The sequence below is a fragment of the Camponotus vicinus genome, unplaced genomic scaffold, assembly GCF_025532165.1.
Source record: "Camponotus vicinus isolate PSW18456_S1 unplaced genomic scaffold, iyCamVici1.0 SCAF_4, whole genome shotgun sequence".
Lineage (NCBI taxonomy): Eukaryota > Metazoa > Arthropoda > Insecta > Hymenoptera > Formicidae > Camponotus > Camponotus vicinus.
In genome coordinates this window covers 10,358,130-10,372,646 of record NW_028141976.1, presented here as the reverse complement: position 1 = coordinate 10,372,646, position 14,517 = coordinate 10,358,130, and the positions used below count along the sequence as shown (strand labels likewise).

At 37.7% G+C, this 14,517-nt stretch overlaps 1 protein-coding gene across 10 annotated transcripts; it reads right to left on the bottom strand.

Annotated features, from left to right (window-relative positions):
* Window positions 1-220: 220 nt before the first annotated feature.
* Window positions 221-14,051, bottom strand: Simj (transcriptional repressor p66-beta simjang). Of its 10 annotated transcripts, none has more exons than XM_083095800.1 (9): window positions 13,397-14,051; window positions 7,678-7,748; window positions 6,915-7,204; window positions 6,607-6,832; window positions 6,227-6,515; window positions 5,890-5,955; window positions 4,852-5,282; window positions 4,238-4,542; window positions 221-4,138 (listed from the first exon to the last, which is right to left on the bottom strand). In XM_083095800.1, exons 2-9 carry the CDS (start codon window positions 7,716-7,718, stop codon window positions 3,879-3,881), a joined length of 1,908 nt encoding a protein of 635 aa, XP_082951926.1. In that variant the 5' UTR covers window positions 7,719-7,748; window positions 13,397-14,051; the 3' UTR covers window positions 221-3,878. The 10 variants fall into 10 exon arrangements, with proteins under 10 accessions (XP_082951926.1, XP_082951930.1, XP_082951928.1 ...); XM_083095804.1 differs by having other exon boundaries at window positions 6,915-7,201; XM_083095802.1 differs by having other exon boundaries at window positions 13,748-14,051.
* Window positions 14,052-14,517: the final 466 nt, after the last annotated feature.

Here is a 14,517-nt window from a genome sequence, read left to right as displayed (position 1 = left end):
TTACGTGTCCCCGTAAAAATGTGCAGTCAAAAAATTGACTCCTATCTTTTCACATTTTGCAAAATAAAGAATTCCAATTCTGTTAAATATTCGCAATCCCTCGTTTCCGTCGTACAGCGAAAGGTTCTTATATTTTAAGGATATAAAATTCTCTCCCACTCTTGAAAAATGTTTAATTGCTAACAGCACCACATAGAGGTCAAAGACAAGACTAGAAAAGAAGAATAGAAGAAAATGTATTTTTTTTCGTTAACAAAACGAGACGTGATCTCTGATTACCAAATAAGATGATGATGATGATGATTTGATGATGATGATTCTGTTTTCCATCGAAACAGCGTTAATTTCAAGAGTCACACATCAGGCACATCTTCGCGTCGTTAGAGAGAATTTTATAGAGAAAGCTTCACACACATAATCTTCGTTTATCATCAGAAAACAGGGGGTCGATTGTGTATCACACAACTTGGTGAAAATTACAAAAGTGAGCAAATGTACTAGAATATTTATAATTTCATTAATCAATATCTAGTAAATTTGCTCACTTTTGTAATTTTCACTTAATAATGTGATACACAATTGACTCCCAGATTCAAATTTAAGTTTTCCACACACATACAATATCAGGTTTTTCGCGTTTCACATAAAATATATGGTAAGCGATTGTGAAATTGAAGAGCTTATTTTCAAACCGTCTTAAGAAAAAATCTTAAACCGAAAACTTCACAAAAATGTAATATTAAATATAAAATTGTATTTATATATTAATTATAAATGTATATATATTAAATTATAATTATTATAATTATAAATGTTTATATGTTAAATGTAATATTTCTGAATTTTTTTTAAGAATTAATACTTTCTAAAAATAGTCATTGTTATAACATTAATGAATTTTGAATATTAAATTGATCTGATAATGATTTTGCGTGAAAATCTTTGACACTTATACTATATTTCAAATTTTAGCATAACTTGTGTATGCTTTATAAAAGAGGAAATAAAAATTGAACGGAATGTATTAACGAATAATGAATATTTCATATATGTATTTGTAAATGTATATTTTATGTATGTGAACATTGCAAATACATATTTTCACAGAAAATGCATATCAACACGTATTTTACATCTTTATAAATATATATATATATATATATATATATATATATATATATATATTCGCCAATATACATAAAAATCATTATTTTATTATTCGCGAAAATACACATGTTGTTCAACATTGGTCAAGTCAAAAAAAAATCAAAATTTTAAGAGATTTGAAAGATTGCAAGTCATTTTAAAAACAAAAAATCGACTCAGCAATTAATTAAAAATTATATACACTAATATTATTATGAAATCAACTTCCATTTTCTTTAAAAGCAGTACAAAAAAAAAAGAATTTAAGAATTAATGTCTAAAATTAAATTATAAAAATTTCTTTATTTATTTTATATTTGTGGAGAATACTTCCTCTCTTCCTAAATAGAATTTGTCTATATTTGTTTATATTTAACGTTACCATGATTTTTATATAATTTTTGTTAATTGTTTATAATTTTTGTCTTGAAATTTTTAACTTTTCCTTTTTTACTTAAGACGGCTTTTAAATAAATTGTTCAATTGTCAAAATTATACAAAATATTGCTCGATTCTCTCGGGGAAGTATATTCAAGTTTCATCCTCTTATATCTCATATTTTCCTATTTCGCTTCCGGATTCCACCTTAGAATAACAACGACGACGACGGTAGTGCCCCGATGACAATACATAATTAGTTGACGACATATTATTACGTTTTCTCTTACACAAAAAACACAGATCTTGATCTATTATGCGATCGTAAGACTTATTATGGTGTACATGTATATCAAGTACGAGTTCAAAATCTATCACGTTAGTACAAAGAGAGATGATTATGCGCTATTTTAGTTTATTAAGTTGTGTATCATATACCCCAAGAAATATCAAGACTTATAGTACTATATATTTAATTGATTCGGAAGTGTGTATGACCAAGATCGGTTAGTTCAGAATCAATGAAATCAGACTATTAGTGGAGGGAGAAAGGGAAAGGGGAGACTGGTAATTAATTGGTATTATTATTGGGACAAGAGTGTGCCGGATATATTTTTAACTCGTTTCAAGTGCAGACTTGAGTATAGGACGTCATAAAAATCCGGCGGTCGCCGTGTTGTAACAATTCACAAAAAAGAAAAAAAAAGAAATTCTTGTTTATTAAAATCTCTCCTCTAGTTCTCTTTAAATATCTTTACATCGAATGTTTGACATGAAATCAATCGCGCGCCGATATTCAACTCGAATATTCCGATTATTTAGCCGCTATTCGTTCGCAAAGAGTCTCGTTCTTGGCGTTTAAAATTAGTCCATGTTAAATCACGCATACTGGAATCACGAGCCCAATTTTTAACGTTCAATTTTAACGTCCATGAAAAAAGAAAAAAATGTATTTGTGTGCGAAAGACACTCGTGTCATTCTCGTTAAAAATTCATCAATGCATATTCTGCTAAGTATCGTGAGAGAAAGAGAGAGAGAGATAGATATATAGAGAAAAAAATTGCTATACATTTCACATATGTCGGCCTTGCTCACACGTGCTTTCTTACAAACGTCTTTTTTTTTCCTTTTTCTCGTGTACAGCTATAGCCTTATTTTGCGTTAAATTCGCCTTAAAAATACAATTCGAAGAAAATAATGAGATATACACATAGTACAGGTACTGCCGGTGGCTCGCAAAAACTCGTTGAAAGCCAGCGGCAAAAAGATCGTCTTAACTATCTAAGGGCCTAGAAAGATCCTTTCCATCAGTTTACCGTCATCTCACATTACACTCTCCGTGCACCCTCCGCAATTATCCCTACTTATTCTTAATCATCCGATTTGTTTTACACTTATTATCGGTTTATTTAGTGCCTTGCAAATGTCTCTATTTGGTTCTTTATATTATATTGTATATAACAAAGAGCTGTCTAACTTACGACGTCACGCGAGCGCGAATTAGCACTTTGCAGCTTTCCACATATCACATGTTACTTATTTCGTTCAAGTGAAAGGAATGAAGAAGAAATGTACAACGGGAGAGATGTAGTAGATTACAACGCACAAGTAGAAAATACTTTAAAAATTACTTTACCAATAACAATGTCTGCGCTTTTAGTAAATAATGCAAGAAAAGCGCGAGTAAAAGAATGAAAGTAGTGCAATATGATCGAGCGCAAGCGAGGGATGGCGCTCGCGAAGCGCCTAGTCAGGCAAATCCGTGTCGTTTCTAATCCAAGCAATCGCATTCAATATTATAATATATGCTTGTTGACATGTTTAAATCAATTATTATATTTATCTATTGTTCAATCGAATAACGTTAACAAAAACTAATAATGTATATGTACGCCTCATGTACAAGGAAAGATCAGAAATAAAGAAGGTGAAAACGACAATCCCAATCGTGGAAAGTTCTAGTATTGGTCTGCACTAAATAACGACGTCGATTCTATGATTTCGAATTCCCACGTAATTCGTTACGTGTGTTTGTTTCAGTGACGGAAATAAAACCTTGACCCTTAAGAAAGAATAACAATAAACTTACACGTCAATTGACATATTCACAACGGTTATTATTCTTTATACAATACTAACGAATGTCTTTCATTCCTTCAATGTATCAAGTTGAGCTTCACCTTAACCAGAGACATTAGCGCTGCGATTGGTACACAGCATAACCATTCCAGGCGCACGTATTTATGGCCAACCGTGCGTTTACTGGATCTCCGTTAGTCCTCCATTAAACGCGAGTTCATTAATGTCTCATTTATTTGCATTTACCGTTACATCATCCCTTAGATGCGTCCGGTTACGTTTTCCAATTGTGCGGATGAGCTCTCGGCGGTGCTTGATTGCCTTGCGCTTGGGACGCTTGCGACGGAATCATATCGAGTAGATACTGGCGTTGGAGATCAGCCGCCTGTCGTTGTAACTCTACGAGACCCTTGCCGCCGGCAGCCTGCGCCATCGCTAATTGATACGGGTATAAAATAGAGGTGAAATGCGGCATCATGTGAGCAGGAAGCGGTTGATGCGGCGATATAGCCGGCACTGGGTTTTTCGCTAATTCTGTAACAATAATAAACGTCATCGTGCGAATAATAATATTATTTTATCATATAAAATTAGAATTTTGCAATTTCACTGTATAAAGTTCTTTGCTCCTACCTCTGAGCAATTGTTGTTGCAAGGCTGCCGCGGCAGCTGCATGATGCGGACTGAATTTCCCGCTCTCGGCCAATTTCACCAAAGGATGTTCTTGTAACTTTGGCGCCGGGGGTGTCGGCGTTAACGTGGGCGCCGGTGGTACCTGCGGCGGCGGCGCAGGCGGCGTGGCCACTCTTCTCGTAGGTGTGGCCGCCTTAGGAACTGGTTTCGGAGCCGGAGGATCTGGACTTGGACATGCCGCTTGTGCTAATCTTTGCTCTATCTCTTGCTCTTGTTGCAGCGCTTTCACGAAAGCAGTTTTTAATCTGTGAAACCACCGTAAAATCGCATTTGTTACAAGCGAAAGATAATAATAGCGTCATTCTATTTATGTTTCTACTTCACATTTCTTTTTTTATATTTTATTATTCTGCAGTATTTAGTTTTCAATTATCATCTATCTACACTAATGAAGTGTGTCTAATTGGACAATATTTTTGTCGAATCTTTTATACACAAAATAATAAATTTAGCTATCGCAATTTGTCAAAAGATTAAATAACAAGAAGTGAAAGAGATATCAAATTTATATGTACATTATTAATATGTAAAAATATACGTAACTAAAAACATACCGATTAGTGTGCTCTGCTTTCAATGCTTTCTTCACATTGGTGGTCACGCAATGTTCACATATAACTCTCGGATCGCGACCCGCTGACGGCCGTTGGAAGGTTGCATGTTGCCCTCTAGGGCTGTCTTTCTTACCACCGGGCATAGGTTTCTCCCATTTCCACACGGGTGTGAAGTCGGTTTTGCATTGCGAGCATTCAAACGGTTCGGGAGGTGGCGGTATCGCCGGTTCCTTTGTTATAAAATCGACTACATGTTCCAAACCAACCAAGTATATGAACTCAGTGTTGGAGGGATTTGGTACAAAGTGCATCTCCGGGGGCGGTGGCTTCGGCGGCGGTATTTGTAACAATGTTTTCTCGAGCTGCTTTCTTAAGGCCATCTTGGCGGCTGCTTGACGTTGAGCAGGTGTCTCTTCCCGCGTCGTTCTCTCCTAAATTGACGGAAAAATACAAAATGTATTTTACTTGGTATATTTTACTTGAAACAAACTTATAAATCATATGCAATTAATTTTCTGATAGCAAAAATAAACAAATGGAAAAAAAAATACAAGAGTTGTATTTAAATAAATTTGAACCAAAAAACATATTATCTAATAATTTTTTAATACTTATTTATATATAAGCATCTATATAAAATAGGTGTGTTATATAGTATCGATATGTATCAAAAAATATGCGATAACTGCATGCAATTACAATTTTTCCTTCTTTACGTAATATCTTTTGACATTGTAATATAGATATGCTAAAAAAATAGATATCATTGTATTAGTCAAGATTTCAGCTATATTGCGTGTTAACTTATATTACACACTATGATAAAAACTATAGATAATTGCTTCCCTTTATATAGTTTTGCCGTACAACAAAGAACTGTTAGAAACAAAAAGCATAGGCAGAAATAAAGCTTAATTAAAACGCCATAAATAATATAATACTATATATAAATAATCAATGTGGAAAAAAAATTAATAGCTCTTAGAGGACACACAACAGATGGGAAGGCGTTACACATTTATCGACGAATGAATATACCTGTTCTGAATTCACAGGTGTGCTTAAGGATGCGGTGGTTTTATTTTCTTGCGATCCAGCAAGCAGCTTTGTGTTTAGAAAAACACAATAATCAATTATATATGTCATTTCATTGGAGAAAATTATTTAACACTTTCACGGCCAGTCAGAGCGTTCGCACTACGATCGCTCATAATATATCAATAACGTATTAGCGGTGAAAGTGTTAGTAAGATGTTTTCTTACAATTACTCGATAAAAGATGATTCAACGACTTCTAACTTGTTTTAATGCCTTGTATAAGTTAAAGTTACAATTAAGACTTATAAGAAAAATGATAAAATGTGATTTGTTATACCTTACTTACTTGATGCGCAGGGGCAGGCGTTGGATCTTTCGTGGATCTCTCCGTTCTATCCGTCGGTGCATGATAACTTGGCACAGTCGCAGCAGTTACACTGGAGGGCGGTCTCCCTCTAGGATGAGGAGGTTGTGGTATCACCATATTCGGAGGCATTCCTGTACTTGGAATGGTATTTCGACCGGCTGTAGGAGGAAGTACCATGGCAGGTGGCGGAGCGTGTAAACTGCTACTTCTGCTTGGTGCAGGTTGACCTCTGAGCAAAGGTGGCGGCGCTTTCCCTGTTCTGTGATATAAAACAAATTTTTATTATTAGAATGTGACAATATGTAAGAATCACATCTTGGAAAAAGAAATATCATGGCAAAGACTTTTACCTATGAGGTACTTGCTGCACCGTTACTGGTGGTGGTAATTTGCTGGGAATCTTTGGCACTGCCGCAATATTTTCCTTGAGCTGTTGCGATTGACGTAATTTCTTTAAAAGTACCAATTTCATCTCTTCCGTTTTGAGTTCCTCTCTGCACTTTCTTAGCATTCTTTCGCGTTCAGCCAGCTCATCGGATGACAATTCCTTAATTGGCAGCAACGGAGGCATCTCACCTATGAATAAAATATAATAATTCAAATAAAATTCTTCATAAATTCTTTATTTTTTACGACTAAAATGAGATTCAAGGACAACCTTCATCGCTATCTGATGCATTTCCATTTAAATATCCGTTCATTCTAGGTTCATCAGGACTTTCGGCATAACTCCTCTCGATTCTAGGTCTAAGATTACGTCGTGGCTTCCGTTCATCCCCATGTGATCGTTTAGGAGCCAAAATGCCTCGTGTTGCATTTTGTATATTACGAGCCTCTAATATATCATTCTCCGGTGGACTGGGAGAAGCATGAAGATGAATCCCCAGGTCTAACGGGATATCTCCAGAATTTACCGAAAGGGATGGGGAATTGCGTCTGCCACTACTGCTGAAAAGCATAAAACAGGTACAGAGAATTAACATACTACATTTATTATATGTCGTATGATATAGGCAGAAAACTTTTACGGCGCTTGTCAAATTATTTCAAAAGTATACTCGCACATGTCACTTAAAGAGTAACAACGACCTACTTCTTTGTCCATCACAAGCAGCGATAACAACCTGACACTGAAGAAACTCACTTGGATAAAAAGTGGCATTATCATTAATTACCATAATGTATATTGTTCCACTTTGAGCTCTAGAGAATTATACAATTTCAAATGAGATCATACATGGTAGAATATAATTTTACGCAACATAAAATGTACATATACATACATAAATATATATATATATATATATATATATATATATATATATATTTTTTTTATGTAAATTAAATTGTATCTAAAGAGAGAGATATTCGATAAATACACCTGACGAACCTGGTGTGGTTAAAATATACAACACTCTTACCTGATACTTAGATCCACCACCGAATCTCCGTCCACGTCCATGGCCACCGTTCTCTCGAGCGCGGGGTCACTCTGCAATAACGAGGCACGCGTTAAGGTCGATCAACAGGCCGCGGGACGTGTCGTCGTGACGTTTCCGAGACCGCGTCCGATATTCGGCGACACTCGGTTAACATGCCCGCGTGTTCATCCGCTCGTTTCGACTCGAGACGAGAATCCGAGTCGCGACCGTTCCGCTCGCTCGCTCGCACGCGCGATCGAGTTTATTCGGCTCTTTCACTTCCTGGGTGAATCCGCGAATTGGTCGCGCGACGAGACGACGCGGTCACGCTTGTCGAGCGGCGACGCGACGAAGCCCTGAGCGTACGAGATACCCGAGGAACGCATCCGCGACGGGGAGACGACGCCACCAGCGCGAGGAGACGCGAGGAAGAAGAGAGCGAAGAGGGGAGGGGGAAGGACAGGGAGAAGGGAGGGCGATCGCCAATATCTGCGGAAGTAACTGTCCTAACCTAACTTCCACGAATTTGAAGACGCGGAGAGAGAGAGAGGAGAGGAGAAAAAAAGAAGACGCTCGAGGATGCCGTCGATTTTTCGGAAAGAGCGACGAGCGGTGTCCCCCTCCCTCCCTCCCTCCCTCCCTCCCACCTTCCTTTCCTCCTTCCGGGATGTCGCACTCTCGTTCGCGGGCCTCCGCGTGGCCGCTTCTTTCGCGGATTCTCCGACGCTCCTCCTCTCCCGCCCGATCGAAGAATTCAATCCGCGATCGCCTCGGAAGCGGCGTCCCGACACAATGGTAGCTTGAGCGTAGCGGTACAAGAGACCCGTAGGTAGGTCGGTCGACGAGGAGGAGGAAGGGGGAACGGACAGAGAGAGAGATAGAGAGAGAGAAATGGTCGCACATTAATTATTTCTCCCCTCGCCCCTCCCCCCTCTTACTACACGACCGCACGCTCACCCACACGCGCGGTGGCATCGGGAGAGAACGCGGGCTAGAAAACCAATTTCTCTCTCTCCCCCCCCCTCCCAGCGCCACCCTCTCTCTCTCTCTCGCTCCCTCGCGTATCGGTTTATCGCGCAGCATCAACGACGGTGCGCTCGCTCCCGCGCGTTCTCTCTCTCTCTCTTTTTCTCCGGTACCTTGCGGATGATTTTCCCGAATTTCGCGTCCGTACGTGTTCCCTTCTCCCACTGGCCGCCCTCCCGGTCGCTCGCGCGCCCTTATGCCCTACGGGAAATCGATTTTTCGGTATGGCAGGGTCCCCACTGCCGGCTGCAGCGGCGGCGGCGGCGGCGCCGCCGCCGCCGTCGCTGCCACCGATACGGAGGACTCGCGACATTTTTTTTCCCTTTTTTTTCCTTTTTTTTTTCGGCGACCGCGTTTCTCGCGCACGCATCTCTCGCGCGAACGATTGCCGGTGGAACCGGAGGGGGTGGGCGAGGCGGGGTGGGGCGGGAGGGGTGTACGTCCGCGCAGCCTCTCGCGTCTCTAGATGCGCTTCCCCCTTTCTCCCCCTCGAGTCCCTACTTCGCGCGTATATATTTTGCGCGTAGGTTTAATTAGCGTCGCGTGAAAGAGGCTCTCGCGTCTCGTGTCTTTATCGCGCGCGCGAGACTCGCGACCAATAAAAAGGATTCGCGTGGATTCTTACATAAAGCGATTAGAGCTTAGAGCGCGTTGCCAATGGTTTTTCTTTTTTTTTTTTTTATACGACGCGATTCGATCCCCCTTCGATCAAATTCTTGAACGACTTGATCAGCGATTAATATTCGTAGGTTGATAAACGAGTCGGACAACTGTTGCCGAAAATTTGTCAGTTCGAGAGGGGACCTCGTTTTTGACTTATAAATAAAGTTGATGACGCGTAGATTACCGTTACTTTTCCAAAGAGAAAATGGCCGATAAGGTATTTTTTTATATGAATGAAAATTAAAATTTTTAGAGTGAAAATATATACGGGTCGATTCATCTGGAAACTTGTATTCGTAATCTAAGCGTCGTAAACTTTACTTTAAGGCTAAAAGTTTAGACCAAAAATGAAATCCAATCTTAAGTTGGGAAAATTTTGGGCGACAGACCCAAGGACACTTCTTCGTACACTTTCCAACGACATAATTATCGTATATAATAAGTAGAATCCTATTATTGATTGTTCTGGAGAGTTAATTGATGATTAATCGATATTTGATCAAAATGATCTTGAAAACTAATTTGTCACTAAGTAGAAAACATTTTATATGTAATGTCAAATATATATATATTTTCAAGATCAGTTTTCAAGATCATTTTGATCAAATATCGATTAATCATCAATTAACTCTCCAGAACAATCAATAATAGGATTCTACTTATTATATACGATAATTATGTCGTTGGAAAGTGTACGAAGAAGTGTCCTTGGGTCTGTTGCCCAAAATTTTCCCAACTTATTGTAAGATTGGATTTTATATATATTGGTGTATGTGTATATATATATATATCCACTAGCGGATCCTGACATCGATAATGGGGGAAGGGGGGGTTTCTGCAAAATTATTTGATTTAATATTTTTGGTTTCATGCTTACAATTAATGAATAAAAAAAATAATAGAAAATGCATCCGGAAAAAAAACAAAAGAAATGTAAAGTGATATGTTTTTTACGGGAATCGCTATACTAGTGACAATGATGAAAAGAAATCAAAACTTAAAAAAGAAAAAGAAAAAAAAGGAAAGACAAAAAAGAAAAGAAAAAAAAAGAAAAGAAAAAATCTGAGCAACAGCAGTTCTTTGAAGAGGAAGAAGACTATCATGGTACAGGAAGCATAAGTCATAAGTTACAAATTTTAATTGCAAATTTTAATTGTTATTACCATAAAAATTGTATTGAACATTTTAAATGCATTTTTTGAATCTATATTTTTCAATCTAATGACCACACGATATTTCAAAAACTAATCGTAATCGATTTTATTTATCAAAACTCATTCAATTCATAATGAAATTACTCAGCAAACATAATAACGCTTAAAAACGTCTTAACGACGTATTAATAATGTATTATATACGTCATTAAAACGTTATTAAAGACGTCCCGAGCTATGATTTCTATTTTTTTTTTTAGCCTCTTAAAGCAGAAAAAATAAGTGAAAAATCGAAATTTATTCTTTGAAAAATCACCTTTTAATAAGCCTTTTTAAATAATTTCCTTTGGGTTATAGCCAATCTTCTTGATTATGAAAAAACCTATTTTTCAGATAAATACGCGAAGGACATGATCGTGTGGCATTAAATACAAAACATTTTATCGACTCAACATGGAATAATTTACAAAATCATCATTTTATTTACCAAAATCTTTAAAAAATTACTCATATCAATAAATATATCCTAAAAACAGCTGACTTATGTTATTTTTTTAAAATCATTAAAAAATCATAAAATCATTAAAAAATCATAAAATCTATATATTATTCAGCCTTCTAAAAATAGGAATATCCTCTTCTATAAATCTCTTTCCCTAGATTCATTAAGTCTCTAAACTTTCTAAACGCGCGAGAAAATGCGACTCGATCGCGAACAGTTGTGTGTTATGTCATTTTGCGTGCATAAACAAACTCCTGCCGTGACGATTAAATATCGATGACAATCGATGGACGGATGACGATTCTAAATTTAGAGCAGGATTGGATAAAATCTCACATTTTTTGGATAATCCAACGTCAACGATAAAAACCTGTATTTTATGTAAAAATCCGATAAAAATTAATATCTTTTATATTAAATATGTTGACATAAATAGAAAATCTTTTTATCGATATTCGTCAATTGAGTGTTTTTTTTTTAATTTAAGCTTTATCCAAAATAAAATCCGCAATAAATTAGGACGTAGGAAATAAATTAGTTTTTTGTCAGAAGATATCGAATAAACGCAAACCAGATCCATATTGATAAAAATTTTTATAATTCTATTGTTATTGCATTTGTTTTTACTAAATTGAAAATTATTATAAAATTTAGTAATGTTTATATATCTGAAGTTTCTGTTGTAAAAATTTTACATATTAATTTGAATTAAAAAGACTGATTTCCTAGATTGATTCCATTTTTTCAACTACAGTGATTAGTATGATTTATTAATTAAATCAAAAGTATCTCTTTTATTTATTAATTAAAGCAAATATATCTCTTTTTATATAAAGTTAAATAAATATATTGTAGAGTTATATACATATGAATTATTTTCACAACTTTTCAGTCAGTTTATTCCACTGGATAAAATCCGGGACAGTAAAAATCGGAAATTCGCCATGATATTTCCCACTCGCTAGACTTTTTCGACTTTTTCAGAAAAGACGTCGCGAGCAGTGATGCCAGTTTCGAGACGCTGCCCCCACTACTACATGTAGAGGAGGTAGCGCACACAAAGAAAGAGCCGTGTCCGTACACGCCGCCCGAGCGCTGGGCGACGTGTACGGACACGACTCTTTCTTTGTGTGCGCTACCTCCTCTACATGTAGTGGTGGGGACAGCGTCTCGAAACTGGCATCTATGGTCGCGAGTCGAAATCTAGGCCCAGATTTTGACGTGCACACGCGTGCGCGCAAAAGCGATCGCCTCGTGTTATTTCACACGTGACAAAAGAAGAAAAGTCGGTCCGTGGAGCACCTTACGCTTGACCGCGCGTTCGATTTTATCGTAGGGCGGCTTTTTTTACGGCTTATCGAGTTGGAAAACGACGGTTGTACGCCTATTTCCCTGTAGCGTATAATTTTTTCGCATACGGACACGCACGTTTTTCCGACTTTCACGATCGACACGAAATTATTATCGACATTTCATGTAATTCTATATTATTTATAACAGACCAGGATTATATTTGACACATTTTCTTAAATGTTTATACATATATCTATACATATATGCGTGATATATATATATATATCGTTTAATAAATAAAAAAATTTTAAAAAATAAATAAATCGTAAAATAAAAAAAATTAATAATAATGTTAAATTAATAAAAATTAATAATATGCGTAATTATTCATTATGTGATATTAATTATGTGATATATGTAGATAAGTACATTTACAAAATTATTATTTTTTTCCTTATACAATAAGAATAATAATTAATTTATTTAATTAATTTATTTATTTATAATCAAAATAATATACTTTTTTTTAATTTTAAGATATAGGTATGTGTATAATCATATATCAGACATGTATAAAATATAGTACATAAAAAACAAATTGTGGAAATATGTAATCGAAATTATGTTATATTTTTATATTTATTCATTGGTCGAACAAATAAACTAAACAAATGAATTAAAGGAAGTATTAATGAATATCTAAATATTGTATGGATTTGATGAATCAAATAATCCTTATATTCATAAAAAAGCACGTTTCGTTCAATTTATGGGTATCAAATTATCAGTATCCACCTACGTGGTCCAAATTCATTTATGCAACGTAATATTGATTGTTGTCTCAATACCAATAATTTATATACAAAATCTCTATGAAATCTCATTCTTCCCTCTCGTATCAACATTTAATTCCACGCTCTTCTCTCACTCTTGAAATCTCCCCCAAGAAAAAGGATAAATTAAAAAAGCCACAAAGATAGACCGCGAGAAAAGCTCAGGGTCGTTGATTTTTCCGATCGGCGGAGTATCTTGAACCCTCCCTCCCCCCTCGTTACGCCCATGCACATATGCACACACGTACCTATAAAGTCGATCCTCGGGGTTGATCCGATTTCGAGTGGTTCAGCCGACATTCAGCGGACCGACGAGCCGATTCTGCCCAATTTTCCGCTCCCTCCTCCTCCTCCCCCGGTCTTCCTTCGCGAAGGGACGAACCTATCCTTTTCTCACGATTCGCGCACACACATGTACACACGCGCAAAACCGTGAACCGAATGCCTATTATTCACGCGGACGCGGAGGAGAGCGAGACGCGAACGCGCGCGCGCGCGCGCTCGCTCGCGTTGCCGGCGTCGTCGCTCTTTTTTTCCCCTCCGCTTCGCGCGTACGTCACTTTGAGGAATGCGCGCACTCTCTTCCGGTGGCTGCTCACCTCGCTGGCAAGAGGATGCGCTTCCCTGGTGCACGCTGGTCACTGTCGTTCACTTTGCGGCGATCGAAACATTGGGTATCCGCTTGTATCAGGGTTCACGTCGCTCGATCCCCTGGACCAGCGTCGTCGTCGGCGTCCTCTTCTCGTTTAATATTTATCGATGTGGCGTACGCGATTCACCGACACATGTCATCGAGACGCACGCCACGCACACGATGATTTTTCGCGAGAGAAAGAGAAAGAGAGAGGAAGAACGTCTCCCGAGGCCCGCGCGCGAGTAACGAGGTAACGATACACACGGCGACCGAGTTTCCGTGGCGATGGAGATGGGAGAAATGCCGCTGGCGCATGCGCAGCCGCGCGCGCCTCAGCAGACGCGCGCGAGGCCCGGTGCGCCCGGATCGCTTACCGCGCATGCGCCGCTTTCGTCCGCGCAACTGTCATGAAGCGCGAACTGTCTAGATGCGATGCGCTTGAGTCCGAAGAGCACGTTCGACGCGCATGCGCAAACGAGAAATCTCGCTTTGAAGCGTTTGATTGACCAATTGGAGAGGCGCTTTTCTCGCGCATGCGCAGCATAATAACAATGAAATCCAGGGATGTGCATTTAATGAGAATCTTAATATTTTTCATGTGGTGATTTAATAAAGCAACATATATTTTACATATTTGAAGGAAAGTAATTTGTAATTATTTAGTTTATTTTTTGAGTAAATTTTTTTAGCATTTTCAAATTATTTTTATAGAGGAAAGGCGCTTTTTTGAATGAC